The sequence below is a fragment of the Cynara cardunculus genome (assembly GCF_001531365.2).
Source record: "Cynara cardunculus var. scolymus isolate 2C chromosome LG 2, CcrdV1, whole genome shotgun sequence".
NCBI classification, from domain to species: domain Eukaryota; kingdom Viridiplantae; phylum Streptophyta; class Magnoliopsida; order Asterales; family Asteraceae; genus Cynara; species Cynara cardunculus.
Window position 1 is genome coordinate 59985854 of NC_037529.1, and position 12644 is coordinate 59998497.

A 12644-nucleotide genomic window follows, 5' to 3' on the forward strand; every position below is an offset into this window, starting at 1 on the left:
AAAAAAATGAAACAAGACTTTAAATTGTACAGGTTTTAAAAAACAAACAATACTCAAAAGTGCTTATTGGAAATAACTTATGTTTTTCTATAAAAGCACTTATCAATTTATTATAAGTCAAAATGGTCTAACTTATTCAAAAACTTCTTATTACCGGTTTGACACTTGTTTATCCAAACACTCAAAAATGCTTATTATCGATGTCACACCGGAATAAGTCAATAAGTTGTTTTTATAAGCAATTCCAAACACCCCAAAATATGTAATTCTACATTTGTTTTAATAATTAATTTTTCAGAAAAAAAATATAAAAATTCAAATGATGGTTTTCCAACTCCAAGTGTGTTGTTCATGGTTAATGACAGTGGTTCTGTATATATTTATGTTTTTGATCATGTAGCAGTGGAGGTTTAACTATGGCGACCAACGCTGCAGTTCACAGACGAGGCGGAGAAGAACAAGTCAAAGTGCAAGCAGCGGAGATTAGCAAAACCCTAAAAGAAGGCGAAAGGATTTTGGCTCCGACCCGAAGACCCGATGGTACCCTACGCAAACCCATTCGAATTAGGGCTGGTTACGTTCCTCAAGATGAAGTCGCTGTTTACAAATCAAAAGGCTCCCAGGTACATTTCTGAACGATATGCTTGCATCATTGCAAGTGATTTGAGTGGTAGGGATGCTTCTGGTACTAGTATTTATGATATTATTGTTATTATTGTCAGTTGAAGAAGGAAATTGAGTCGCTGGAGATTCTACCCCCTGGTTATGATCCTCAAGAGGATGTTGTTAACAAATCTAAGACCAAATCAGCTAAGAGGAATGAGAGAAAGAAGGAGAAGCGCTTGCAGGTAACTTTCACACAAATCAGTGATGGGGGTTTTAAGCCTTTCCTTAGGTGTAACACTTCCCAACCATCAGTAGCTCGAAGTCGAATTTGAATTTATATGTATAGTCCCCAAGCTTAATCAGTAAGATGACCAATAGACGAGTAATAATGAGGCTCTTAAAGGCAAAATAAATAATCTTGCAACCCACCAGATAGGCTGTATGACACTTTATTCTGAAGCTTCCTCAAGGAAATTTATGCTCATGTTATAATACTTGTAGGGTATGATATGCAAGAAGGGGATTCAAGATTTGTTAGTAGTTGAAGTCTTCTTATGACTAGAATGACATCGTGGATGTGGCCATGTTGGAATGAGTAGCAGGTTGGGGATGCATTGATTTGAGAAGAACATGAGTGGAGGGTGCTTATTGTGGTTAGTCATCTTCAATGTACGTCTTTGGGTTCACTGATTAGCAGTGACCTATACCACCTGGTATGCACAGAATATTTGCCATGAAACTAAGACAAAAAATTAACGGCCCAGTGCTACCAGGGTTACCAGAAGAGCCCAACCTCTGAGGAGGTTAATGGTTCAAACCTTCAAAGGTGAGGAGTGTACGCGAGTATTTGCCAAATATAGAAAATTATATCCTTCAAAATAAGAACAGAAAGAGAAGACCCAACAGCAGATGTGGTCGTTAGTACACTGGACAAAAACAAGCCAGTTTAGGTTTGGCATCTCCATCTTGTTATAAATTTTATGTGTGATTTTTCACCTACCATAACTAGTTCTCATAGTTTCTTTTGTGTGTGAGAGAGAGAGAGAGAGAGATAGAGAGTTCGTCTTGCTTGTCTTTCTCAACCAGGTCCTTGCTAAAGATCTCTAATTTTGTAACTTATATTGCTTTCTTTGGCGAGAATATCATAATCATATCCCTGTTTTATCACACGTTTCCTGTATCTGGATGACTTGTGGGTGTTTATCACTGCATTAGAAAAAAGTGGGACTGTATTTACTTTGGTTTCATTTGTTGGTTTTTCCTTTATTTTAACATGCTGCATTCTTATTTTAATCCTTCTGTACCTATTCTTGAAGCAGGCTGCGTTCGATAACGGTATAAATGAAGTTTCATCTACTGGAGATGTAGAAGAAGCAGCATTAGGACCTGTTGAGTCAATAGTGTCCCAGATAGATGAGATCACTATATCTGGAAACAGATCTGTTGTTGCCCCTCCCTCAAATTCTACAGAGTGTTCACCTGATATTGATAAAAGAATTCGTGCACTGAAAAAGAAGGTAATTTATTTGTAAAGATTGTAGCTTGCTACATGATTAATCACTTGAAAGAGACTATGTGTTACATCTTTAACAATTGCATATGCACTGCACCATCTTGTCTCATTAACTTGTTCTTGAGTTTTAGCTGCATGTCAACAAAACCAAACCAAACCAAACGAACCCGGTATATTACTCCCGAGGTGGGTTCGGGGAGGGTAAAATGTAAGTAGACTTGACCTCTACCCCGAAGTGTAGAGTGGTTGTTTCTATAAAGTTCCCTGGCTTGTGAAAAATGTAACAAAGAGTGAAAGACATATATGATAAAGATTTGAAAAGCTGGTTAAGAGAAAGCAATAACAAACAAAAGAAGCCTTTGGCATAAAATGTAATGCAGTTGTTTAGGTGATATAAAGCCTTGGGCTCAACAGTATCAACCACACAAAAGTGGGAGCTGCATCGAGGGTTCTAGCCTTAAGAAAGGAAGTAACCGTGTGACTTGAGCCAATTTGTAAAAAGGAAGAACAAGAAACAGAAGTTTCTTATAACATTCCTAATGATTACAACAATTTTGTTGGCTCTCTTTTCTCCGTGTTGCTATCTTGCACTTCCTTCCTAATGCCTCCCCTAAATCAAATGATTAGAAACTTGGAGCTTGTGGAGACTAGAGTGTTTTTAAGTCTATTGATATGCTCTCCCCGTAAATTAACAAGCCGAGCATAATTGAATCTGCAGCCTTCCCAATTTTATGTGTTCTTAAGTATTTATGGTTCACTTAATCCCTTTCTCTTCACATGGTGGAAATGAAAGGCAAGGCCTTCCAAAATAAAATAATACCGTCTGCTAGGGTTAAATTCTTTCTTAAGATTTACATGGGAATAAATGAGCGATACAATCCATCTAAAGCCGTCCTCTAGGAAGTATCTGCCATTGCTGGTAATTGATCTAACCTCCGAAAACAGATTCTATGTGCTAATAGGTTACATCATTGTTTTTGGTTCATTCCGTCGGTAATTCTAATGGCTTTCTTAGGAACATAAAAGCCAAGGGGTTTGAACTTTGTGCACCACTCATTTACAAATTGTCAGTTTCGTATCTGATCCATTTCTACAAACAATGATTGCTTATAAGCCTTAGCGAAACAAAGGAATGATTGGTTACACTGATTTGCTGTATAATGTTTGGTTGCAGATCCGACTGACGGAAGCTCTACAGCAAAAAACAGGGCAGGATTTGAACCCAGAACAACTGGAGAAGGTTGCGAAATTGGAAGATTGGCGTATAGAGTTGAAGCTTTTGGAGAAGGAAAAGCTTCAATAGATGTTTGGTGGGGTCACAAAACTTTCTATTTGTTTCATGCACTTCTCACAAGCCGGGGGTCTTCATAGAAACAACTGCAATGCTCTTTGATTGTAGAAGTCTGGTTTACGTACATCTCACCCCCATACCCCACCTTCGAGTGGGATTTAATGGTCTCATTTATTTTGGTTTGTTGGGGTCATAAAACTTCCTATTTGTTTTGCACACTTCTCACAAGTCGAGGTCTTCAAGGAAACAACTGCTCTACTCTTTGATTGTAGAAGTCATGTTTGCATATATTTCACCCATAGACCCTACATTTGAGGGGATATATTGTGTTCATTTAGTTTGGGTTGTTGGGGTCATAAAACAGTGTAGTTCTCTTTTTATAGTTAAGATGTAGGCGCTTAATTTTAAAACAACGGATTGGCCTTGATTTCCGTGAAAGCGCTGCCCAAAATAAAGTGAAGGTGCCGTTATTCGGTGCGTGATGTCCGTCTGCTTTGTAGGCTGGGTGGAGCTGGATATTAGGCCCCAAGTGTTACCATCATTTCTAGGCATTGTTAGTTTATCGGAGATATCTGGATTATTTTCTTAATATGTTTTTCTTTAGAAAAATGAAAAATCAATCCAATTCCTAGTGATTTACTATTTACCGATAGTGCGGATTCCCAACCCCCTTAGCTTATTATATATATATATAGAGAGATAGAGAAGAGGTTTTCTTTGCAAACCACGTGATTGGTACAAACCGTACAAACCTTATTTAATCAATCATAATTTTTCATTTTATTAATTTTTTTGTAATTATGACAGGTTAATTAATCATTTATATTGTGGAGGGTGTTAATCATGAATATTATCATCTTCATTATATTAATTTTTGAAAAATACATGAAACAGTTTCATTAAGTATTATATGAAACAGTTTCATTAAGTATTATATGAAACAGTTTCATTAAGTATTATATGAAACAATTTCATAACCATATATGAAACAATTTTATCAAAAAAAGTATTATATGAAACAATTTTACAAGATTAAACAATTTCATGAAATACCTAAAATGTTAAGGTGGAGGTTGAGGAAGGGAGGGTGTTGCAGATAAGCGGAGAGAGGAGCAGTGAACAGGAGGAGGAGAATGATAAGTGGCACAGGGTCGAGAGGAGCTCTGGGAAGTTTTTCAGAAGGTTCAGGTTGCCGAAGAATGCGAAAATGGATAAAGAAAGGAGAGAGGAGGAAAAATACATAAAATGTTCTTGCATTAAAATTTTAATTCAAAATTACCAAAATTATAAATTTCCTAATTTAACTATTGATTTGTGGTTGAGATTGGACCTCACGGTTACCACAAACTAATTAGTTCTCATTTGATTAAGCCGATATATATATAGGGTTGGGTTCACGTGAGACCAATGATTTTTCGTAAGACCCGTAGGACCAATTTATGTTCATTGATCAACTTTATAAGCTAATGATCTAATGGTCTAAAATTGCACGGTGGCAATTTTGTGATTATTGAGAAGTCTCGTGGCATTTATGAATGTTCAGATTGTCAGATTATAGATCTAATCCAAAGGTTGAAAATTGGTCTTACGGGTCTCATGAAAAACCTTTGGTCTCAAATGACCCCAAGTATACACATATGATTTTTTTTAAGTCCAAACCTTAGTTTAAATAGGCTCAATGATCTCTGCCTTCGCTTATCAAAGCCGGTATGACGCCACTCCTCCCATCGCCTCGCTAATGCCTTCTCTTTGTATCGGTCGAACTTTTCCATCCTCTCCCCTTGTGATTCCTGGCTCAGGGCTGACATTAAGCTAGTGAATCCTTTTCCTTAGGACCCTCTCAAATAGAAATAGAATTATCGTTCAAGATGAAGGTTCCGCCTTTTGATCTCTCAATTAGCAACACTTTTTGACCTTTACTTCACATCCATTCCCTATTCTCCATCTCGCCCCTTTCTCAATAATCCATCTTGCCTCCCAAATCTCTCTTCSAAGGTGAAGCTCCTGGCAAGAAAGTGCTAAGTGGATTCATGGTGAAAAGAGGGGCTACAAGAGCATCCACAAGAAGAAGAGGATGGAAGAGTAGTGCATCCGTGTCTGCTCTCACTCAGGTGGGATTCCAAGATGAAAACAGATCAATTCAATTACAGTTGTCAGCTAGGCCAATGACCCTTTGGGGGACAGACCTTCATGAAGTGCCAAAATTGTAAAGAGATGACTACTTTTAAGCTATACATTTCGGTAACAAATCTCGCTATATTTCTCATCAGTTTTTACACAAACCATTGCCACTACAAAACTTCGGAAACAAATAGGTCTATTGCAATCTATCCTGGCTACAAACATTAACCAGAAATGAAGTGCAAAAGCCCTGTCCAACGACAAAGCTGCTAATGATATAAGTTCGTATTTGATATTAAGAGGATTCGATATCTGAACCTTCCAGACCTTCTTGATAGACTTCAAAATCTTCAGGGCTCCATCTGCATATCAAATGCAGCTTAAAAGTAGCCATCTTCATGCCCATTAGCCTCTGCATTTACACCATCTGTTAGTCTACTCTTTTATTCAATCCCCATATGATGAAACCTACAAGCTTCAGTCTTAATCTTAAGATACCAAATCGGCCAGCAGATAAGCTCAAAAAAGCTGCTCTTGCTGGCTGGTGGATACGAAATAAAGAATACATTGTTGGACTTCAGAATGCTTTTTAACTACTTAATGCATACAGATTGATCCATAGTCACAGCTCGTGGTGGTTCATTGAATTTTGGAAAAGCCAAGATTGATAATTGAAATTGTGGTCAGACCTAACCACAAGGGTGGTGCCTGATTGGTTTAAGCTTAGCTCCAAAGATCAAAAGTACCAGGAGGTCCCAGGTTCAAATCCAAGGAGGAATAAAAATCCCCTTGTGGCCACGGAGGTTCAAATGCGGTGACTCCGGGCTATCTGCAAAGCAGGTGGTCGCCCTGAGATTAGTCGGCTAGCATAGCGGGTTGGATATCCAGGTTAATCAAAAAAAAATTGTGGTCAGACCTTCAATATAGTGGAATGAAAATCAGTCAATTGCAAATCATTCGTAGCATCTTGGGAACTTAATCTTATGTTTGTTTTGAAACTAAACAGTAATAAAATTGGTCTTTTACTCAGAAGTAATTGTCAAACTAATAATAGATAGTAACAATGTTGGCCTTTTACTAAGAAATAATACCATAGCAGAGAAAGGCCAAGGATACGTGAAATATAGATGTTAATCTTAATCAACACTGCACACTCACGATGCATGAACTCTGGAAAGATGAATGAGTTATATATGGTTGATACCAACAGAAAGAAATGTATAACTCGACATACATAACGACCAGATCAGGACGAGAATGTTTGTTCAAGCCTCTTACGTTCTACTCTCTCTATCGCAAAATAAATGTCCACAATGAAAAAGGCACACAGTTTTAGAAATCTGTAATTATTACACTTTCTAATTAGCTAGAAGAACATTTTACCCTTAATAATAGAGGGAGTAATGAATTTCTTTGTCTCATAATTAAGGATACACTTGGAAAGTAGGCTCTTCCTTTTGAAAGTGAACAATTATTTTGGGACCGGGGGAGTATTTGGTATATTGTTTAGCAATGAACAAAGTTTGTCCTGTATAACAATCAGCTGTAGGGTAGAATGAAATCATATTTGAGCACAAAACACATAGAGAGCATACCCATAATAGGGATGAGATCAGTACTGGTACCGATTTTTTTGTGACTGAAAACCGAACCGTATGTACAAGCTCGGTACCGGTTCGGTTTCGGGACGGGAAATTTGAGACTGGGACCACTTAGGACCGAAAATTTAAAGCGGGTACAGAAACAATCAAAACCAATCACAAAAGTTCAACAATCAAAAGTTCAAATGTGATACTACCGATTTCTTAATGGTGCCGATTTTTTGATGGTGATACCGTAGGGGAGATCTTTGTTTATGGTTATACCGATTTTTTGATGTAATGGTTATGGAGAAGGTATGGATTATTTTAGGAGAAGATATGAATTAGTTTAGGAGATAGAGATGGAACGGAATAGCCACATGACTATTGGATTACCCGGTTCGGATCTGGTATTTTCGGGAAAGTCTCGGTACCGAATACCGATTTTGAAGTATTCTTGGAACCGAAGACCGAATCGAGTACATGCATTCGGTTCGGTACGATTTCGGTTGGTTCCCGATTCGGTTCGAGAAAACGGTCCTCTAGTCTCATCCCTAACCCATAATACAATGACATATATCACATATCTTGAGGATATCAATTATGATTATATTTCATATATGCAGCAATAAAGACCGAGAACAAACCAGTATGCGAGAGGATTCGGGTGATATGGGTTTCCCCTCTTCACATACAACAAAATCTCCAACGAGTTCCACCACTCCTGCTCAATATGTTTACAGAACCAAATTAAGAAGGGCAAATAATACTTAGCTTTATGTGTGTGCATATGAGATTCTCTTCTTCATCAGTTTTTGTTGTTCATGAGCCACTTTTTCTTCCTTAGTTTTGTTGTTTGTGCATGTGTGATGTAGTTTGTAAGAGAGAATGTAGACCTCTGTTTAAACGCACTGGCATTCCTTGCTTTCGCAAGAAGGGCTCCATCTCATGTGTGAACTGGTCCAGAGGACCTTCTTTAAGTTCCATCTGGGAAGTTAATATAAAAAATGCAGGATCAAAAAACTGAAACAAGCATGTTCATATTAATAGTAAAGGCAACATACAAGAACTTGAAACACATAATCTGATCCCACCATTCCATGAATAATAGCAATAATTTCTATATTGTGATGTCCTGTACTAGATGAGACTTTTTGAGGGAAAATAATTTATGCTTAGATTTTGCCTTTTTGTGTCCATGGTTGTTACTTACTAAATTCAGCCACATGACTGGTGTAATTTGAAAATGAAGGGTTAATTTTGATAATTTCCACCGTTATTCGATGGACGTGTATTATAGATACTTGACCAGTAGGAAACACTTAAAACTGTATAAAATTGCAACCTATATAGATAGATGAACCAATGAAGCATAAGGTTGAATTAATATACTTGAAAATCAGGCCTGAAAGTATGTAAAATTTATTAAAAGGACAGGATATTGACAAGATTTATTAAAAGGACAAGATGTTGACAAGTAGAGAATAGCACATTAATGAGCAAAAACATGACATGCAAAATCATCAAACATATTAGATCGCTGTGATTCACATGATCCAGACTCTTGGCAAGGACTTCAAAAAATGCTTGTGTAACAGACCCCCAGTACTTGAGACAAAAATGTGTAAATCATAATGAATTACATCAAACACTTCTACTAACCGTTTCTGTGGCAATACTTCCAGTCCTAGCAAAATCATAATCTTCATACTCATCAAATATTCTGCCAAAGATAAAACCATAAGTTATTATGTATGTAACAAGAAGACGAAAAATAGAGCACTCAAAAAGCCAGATACAATTCATATTTGTGAAGAAGCTGTCAGTGCCTGCTTATACAGACAATAACGCTATAGCCGGCCATTGAAAAATGTTTCCAAATTTTTTACATGTAATAAGCGACTCAAAGACAGGCTTTGCAGTGGTAACCTTTGAATCTCTTCTTTAGACATATTGGTTACACAAAGCCCAGAATCCCCACGAAGAAGCTGCATGCAGATAATGAATAAAGAAGCTAATCAAACGAGGGTACATGAAGTGCAATGGAATAAACTCATCATACTCCAGTCTCTCGCAGAACAAATGCAAGGTACCTAACATACTGCATACCTTGGCCACCTTATGAAGCCCTGTTCTTATCTCATCAGAAGCAGAGCGCCCTAGAGCAACCTGCATGACTTTGTTTGACCCCAGAAAAAATCTGAAAAACCAAACACATAAAATGACAAATTAACAATCATATATAGGTGTTGTCAATCATGGAAGTTAATTACTAAATGATGTATGCAGATTTGTTGAAATCAGTTACCAACTACACATGCAGATCAATGCAGGCAGCACCTATGATTTATTGCCCCAAAGATAGATAGATATAGACACAAAATAAATTAATTTAATTTAGCACAGAAAAAATATTAATGTGGGCATGTTAACACTTGAATCACAGATGGATAATTGTCAACAATATGCATCAACTATTAATGGCTCATAAACTTTCTATATTGCTATATATGATCTTGTACCTCCTTCATTGTCACTAATCGTTATATAGATCATGAATTATATTAATCTAATTTAAGTAGCACTGCTTGCACTACATTTTAAATGAAAATCCCAAGTTGCTAGAGCATATCAAATGTGTGTGCATGCATAACTTGCAAAAGTGTTCAATCTTCATACTGAAAAGCCAAATTTGTGTCATGAAGTTTTTCCCTAAAAATCTTTGAATGTCTGGTTCCTATGTGATATCCTCTAGATTCTAGAAGAAAACAAGGTTAAGCAGTACCTGCTGGTGGATTTAAGCTGCTCCCTGAACTGCTTGAACTTGAGATTCCTCATGTTCTCAAAGCTAAAAACATACATAGAATTATACTGTTCCACAGCATCACGTATGGAGTTCACAATGTTCTCTTTGTGCTCCCTCCCTTTCTTCTTTGTCTTGGACAATGTCACTGAATGCGGCCCATACATAGTTGGTCAAAATAAACAAGCCCAAAACTTATAAAGACTCCAAAAGATATAAATTTGAAACTTCATATCATACTTTTCAGCAATCCAATGCCCAACATTCTCTTGTCTATGCAACCAAACTTAAAGCTTTACAATCAAATTGGATCTTACTCATTTTGACAATTTTAGCATCTTCATTTGGTGGGTCTCACTTATAAGGTGTGAGGAGGAACAAACATGTGATTGTTATTCCCATTTACTTGATGACTGAACCTAAATATTCCAACGCTAAAAGTAAGTAGTACAAACACCAACCTTGGTTTTAAGACAACTAAGACTTAAAACGCAGGAACAGAAGATAATTGATATCAATGAACTTCAATTATATACCCTGGTGCTATTTTTGTAAGCATGGACTCCAAATATAAGCTTACGTCCTAATTATTGGATCATTCAACAGAAAAAAACTATTTACCAGAAGGCACTGAGCTGCAATTTTAATTTTCAGGCTTGAATTAGAATTAAGAGCAAGAACTAAGAATCAAAATCACCTCCTACTCCGATTCCTAAAATTCAAATACATGCAACTCTCATAAAATACTTAAAATCAATTATACAACGTTCAACACACTTCCTCCACATGCTAACGAAATTGATGCTATAATCAAAAGCAAGCCAGTTATTATTCAATATGATACATAAAATGTAATCCCTTTACCTGCTCGATCTCTCTTGGATTTCGGCATATCTGTGTAGAACTACAAACTCTTACCAAATTTTGTCGGAATGTTGTGATTGTTTCGCATAAATCAGACGACAGACGGAAATAAACCCTGAAGAATGGGGATTCTCTTTTTAGGGTTTAAAAGCCCTTCGCTTCTCGTTTTGTTTTCTGGGCTACTCCAAATCTAATGAGTTGGGTTCAGCCCGTGTCTTCATGTTTAACCGGTTGCGTATCAAACTTATTGGGCTTTCTTTATTTTCTTGACTATATAAAATTTATAAATGCAGTGACTTTTGTTTGGCAGTTGCTGAATGGTCTAGTGCAGAATGATTAAGTGGTCAGAATGATTAAGCGACTTCTATTATATAGTGTAAATGAAATATAATTGTTTGGGAATTGTTTATGATGAAATTAGGGCGCTTAATGGTTAAGGGATGTCAGAATAGAAAACCATTTAGAGGATTTTAGAGCAATTAAGAGGCAAACAGTTTTAGAGCAATTAAAAGGCAGACTATTTTTTTGTCAAACAAGATTCACCTCTTAACAATTCAGAAACTGTCTCTTAATGAAACTATTAAGAGGTAAACAAACAACCGCTTATTTTAGACATTTATAATTATTGTTTACAAATTAAAACAAGAGTAGGGGACCGTTTATACTTATTGGGTAAATGTTTATCAGATGTCACTTATCTTACTTGTAAAAGACATAGTAAAGATAGAGACTATATTCCAGTAACTGGGACAGAAGACGTGCTTAATGAGTAAGAGATGCTTACCAACAATCCATTTTAATAGCCGAGAATGTTATTCAGGGAGGTAAATGAAGGTGATAACTTTTGCCAGTAAGCACTCACTCGATAAGCGCTTGATAAATGACTCATAAATTACGTAATCGTTCACATGTTTGGCACAAACTCCATTATTTGTCACTGTTATTTTGAACTTACACCAGTTGTCCTAATCGTTTTAATTAGATTAAGCATTATCCTGTCTCTTTCAAGAGTTCATAATCTAAATCTCTTTCCAGTTTAACATTTTAATTTTAATAGTCATCGAAGACAGATATACGTACCACTTGAGCCATTTGATATCTCATCTGTAAGTGGTGCGAATGACAATCCACAGATCCCTAATCGAAAGTTAGGAGTGTTTGATTCATTGGTGGGTTGTGGGTTGTTTATTTACGTACAATCCATGTTGCGTCTGGAGAGCTGCTTATTTCAATTGAAAATGAAAATTTTGTTGACGAAGGTTCAAACCTACGACCTTTTCTCCCCCCAAGAGCGCTCTTGCACATGTTCCGCATCTTTGCTTTGCTTTCTTTAATCTTGCGGAAACACATGTCTAATCACAACAGTGACGCCTTTAAGAGGCGTTATTTTTTTTCACTACGATGGGACAATTGAGTGGTGGCATGTGACCCCATGCTCGTCTACGTAGTTCCACCCCTTACTTCGAACATTTGACATAATATTTCGGCAACCCACCAGTCGTAAATAGTAATGTCATTACCTTCAACAAGGTAGTCATAAAATGCTTTCAGTTGATCGTTTTTTTGTTTTCATTTGTTTGAATTCCATCTTAGGTGTATCAAAATTTGGGGATTCTGTTCAAAGGTCGTCAGTTTGAGTCTTGCAAAACCACTGGGGATTTTCGTAGTTGTTCTCCAGGACCCCTAGGATTAGTCATGGTGGTGCACACAAGTTGGTTCAGACACCTACAATTAACAAAAAAAGGCTTTTTAGGCTTAAAACGAACATCCGCATAATAAAAAAACACATGCACGCGCACACATACACGCGCACACATACACATATATCTATACTATATTATAAAGCATTTGACTAAAACTCTTAAA

The 12644-nt window shown here is 36.8% G+C and overlaps 2 protein-coding genes across 3 annotated transcripts; one reads left to right on the forward strand and one right to left on the reverse strand.

Annotated features, from left to right (window-relative positions):
* Positions 1-357: 357 nt before the first annotated feature.
* Positions 358-3814, forward strand: LOC112508218 (partner of Y14 and mago-like). Of its 2 annotated transcripts, none has more exons than XM_025113006.1 (4): positions 358-623; positions 723-848; positions 1926-2123; positions 3294-3814. In XM_025113006.1, the coding sequence occupies exons 1-4, from the start codon at positions 417-419 to the stop codon at positions 3420-3422; spliced, it is 660 nt and encodes a 219-aa protein (XP_024968774.1). In that variant the 5' UTR covers positions 358-416; the 3' UTR covers positions 3423-3814. The 2 variants fall into 2 exon arrangements, with proteins under 2 accessions (XP_024968774.1, XP_024968773.1); XM_025113005.1 differs by having other exon boundaries at positions 361-623; positions 1923-2123.
* Positions 3815-5650: 1836 nt separating this feature from the next.
* LOC112508241 (mRNA turnover protein 4 homolog) lies at positions 5651-10914 on the reverse strand. The gene is made up of 8 exons (XM_025113036.1): positions 10779-10914; positions 9897-10062; positions 9221-9311; positions 9041-9099; positions 8774-8834; positions 8008-8098; positions 7759-7835; positions 5651-5943 (listed from the first exon to the last, which is right to left on the reverse strand). Exons 1-8 carry the CDS (start codon positions 10804-10806, stop codon positions 5827-5829), a joined length of 690 nt encoding a protein of 229 aa, XP_024968804.1. The 5' UTR covers positions 10807-10914; the 3' UTR covers positions 5651-5826.
* Positions 10915-12644: the final 1730 nt, after the last annotated feature.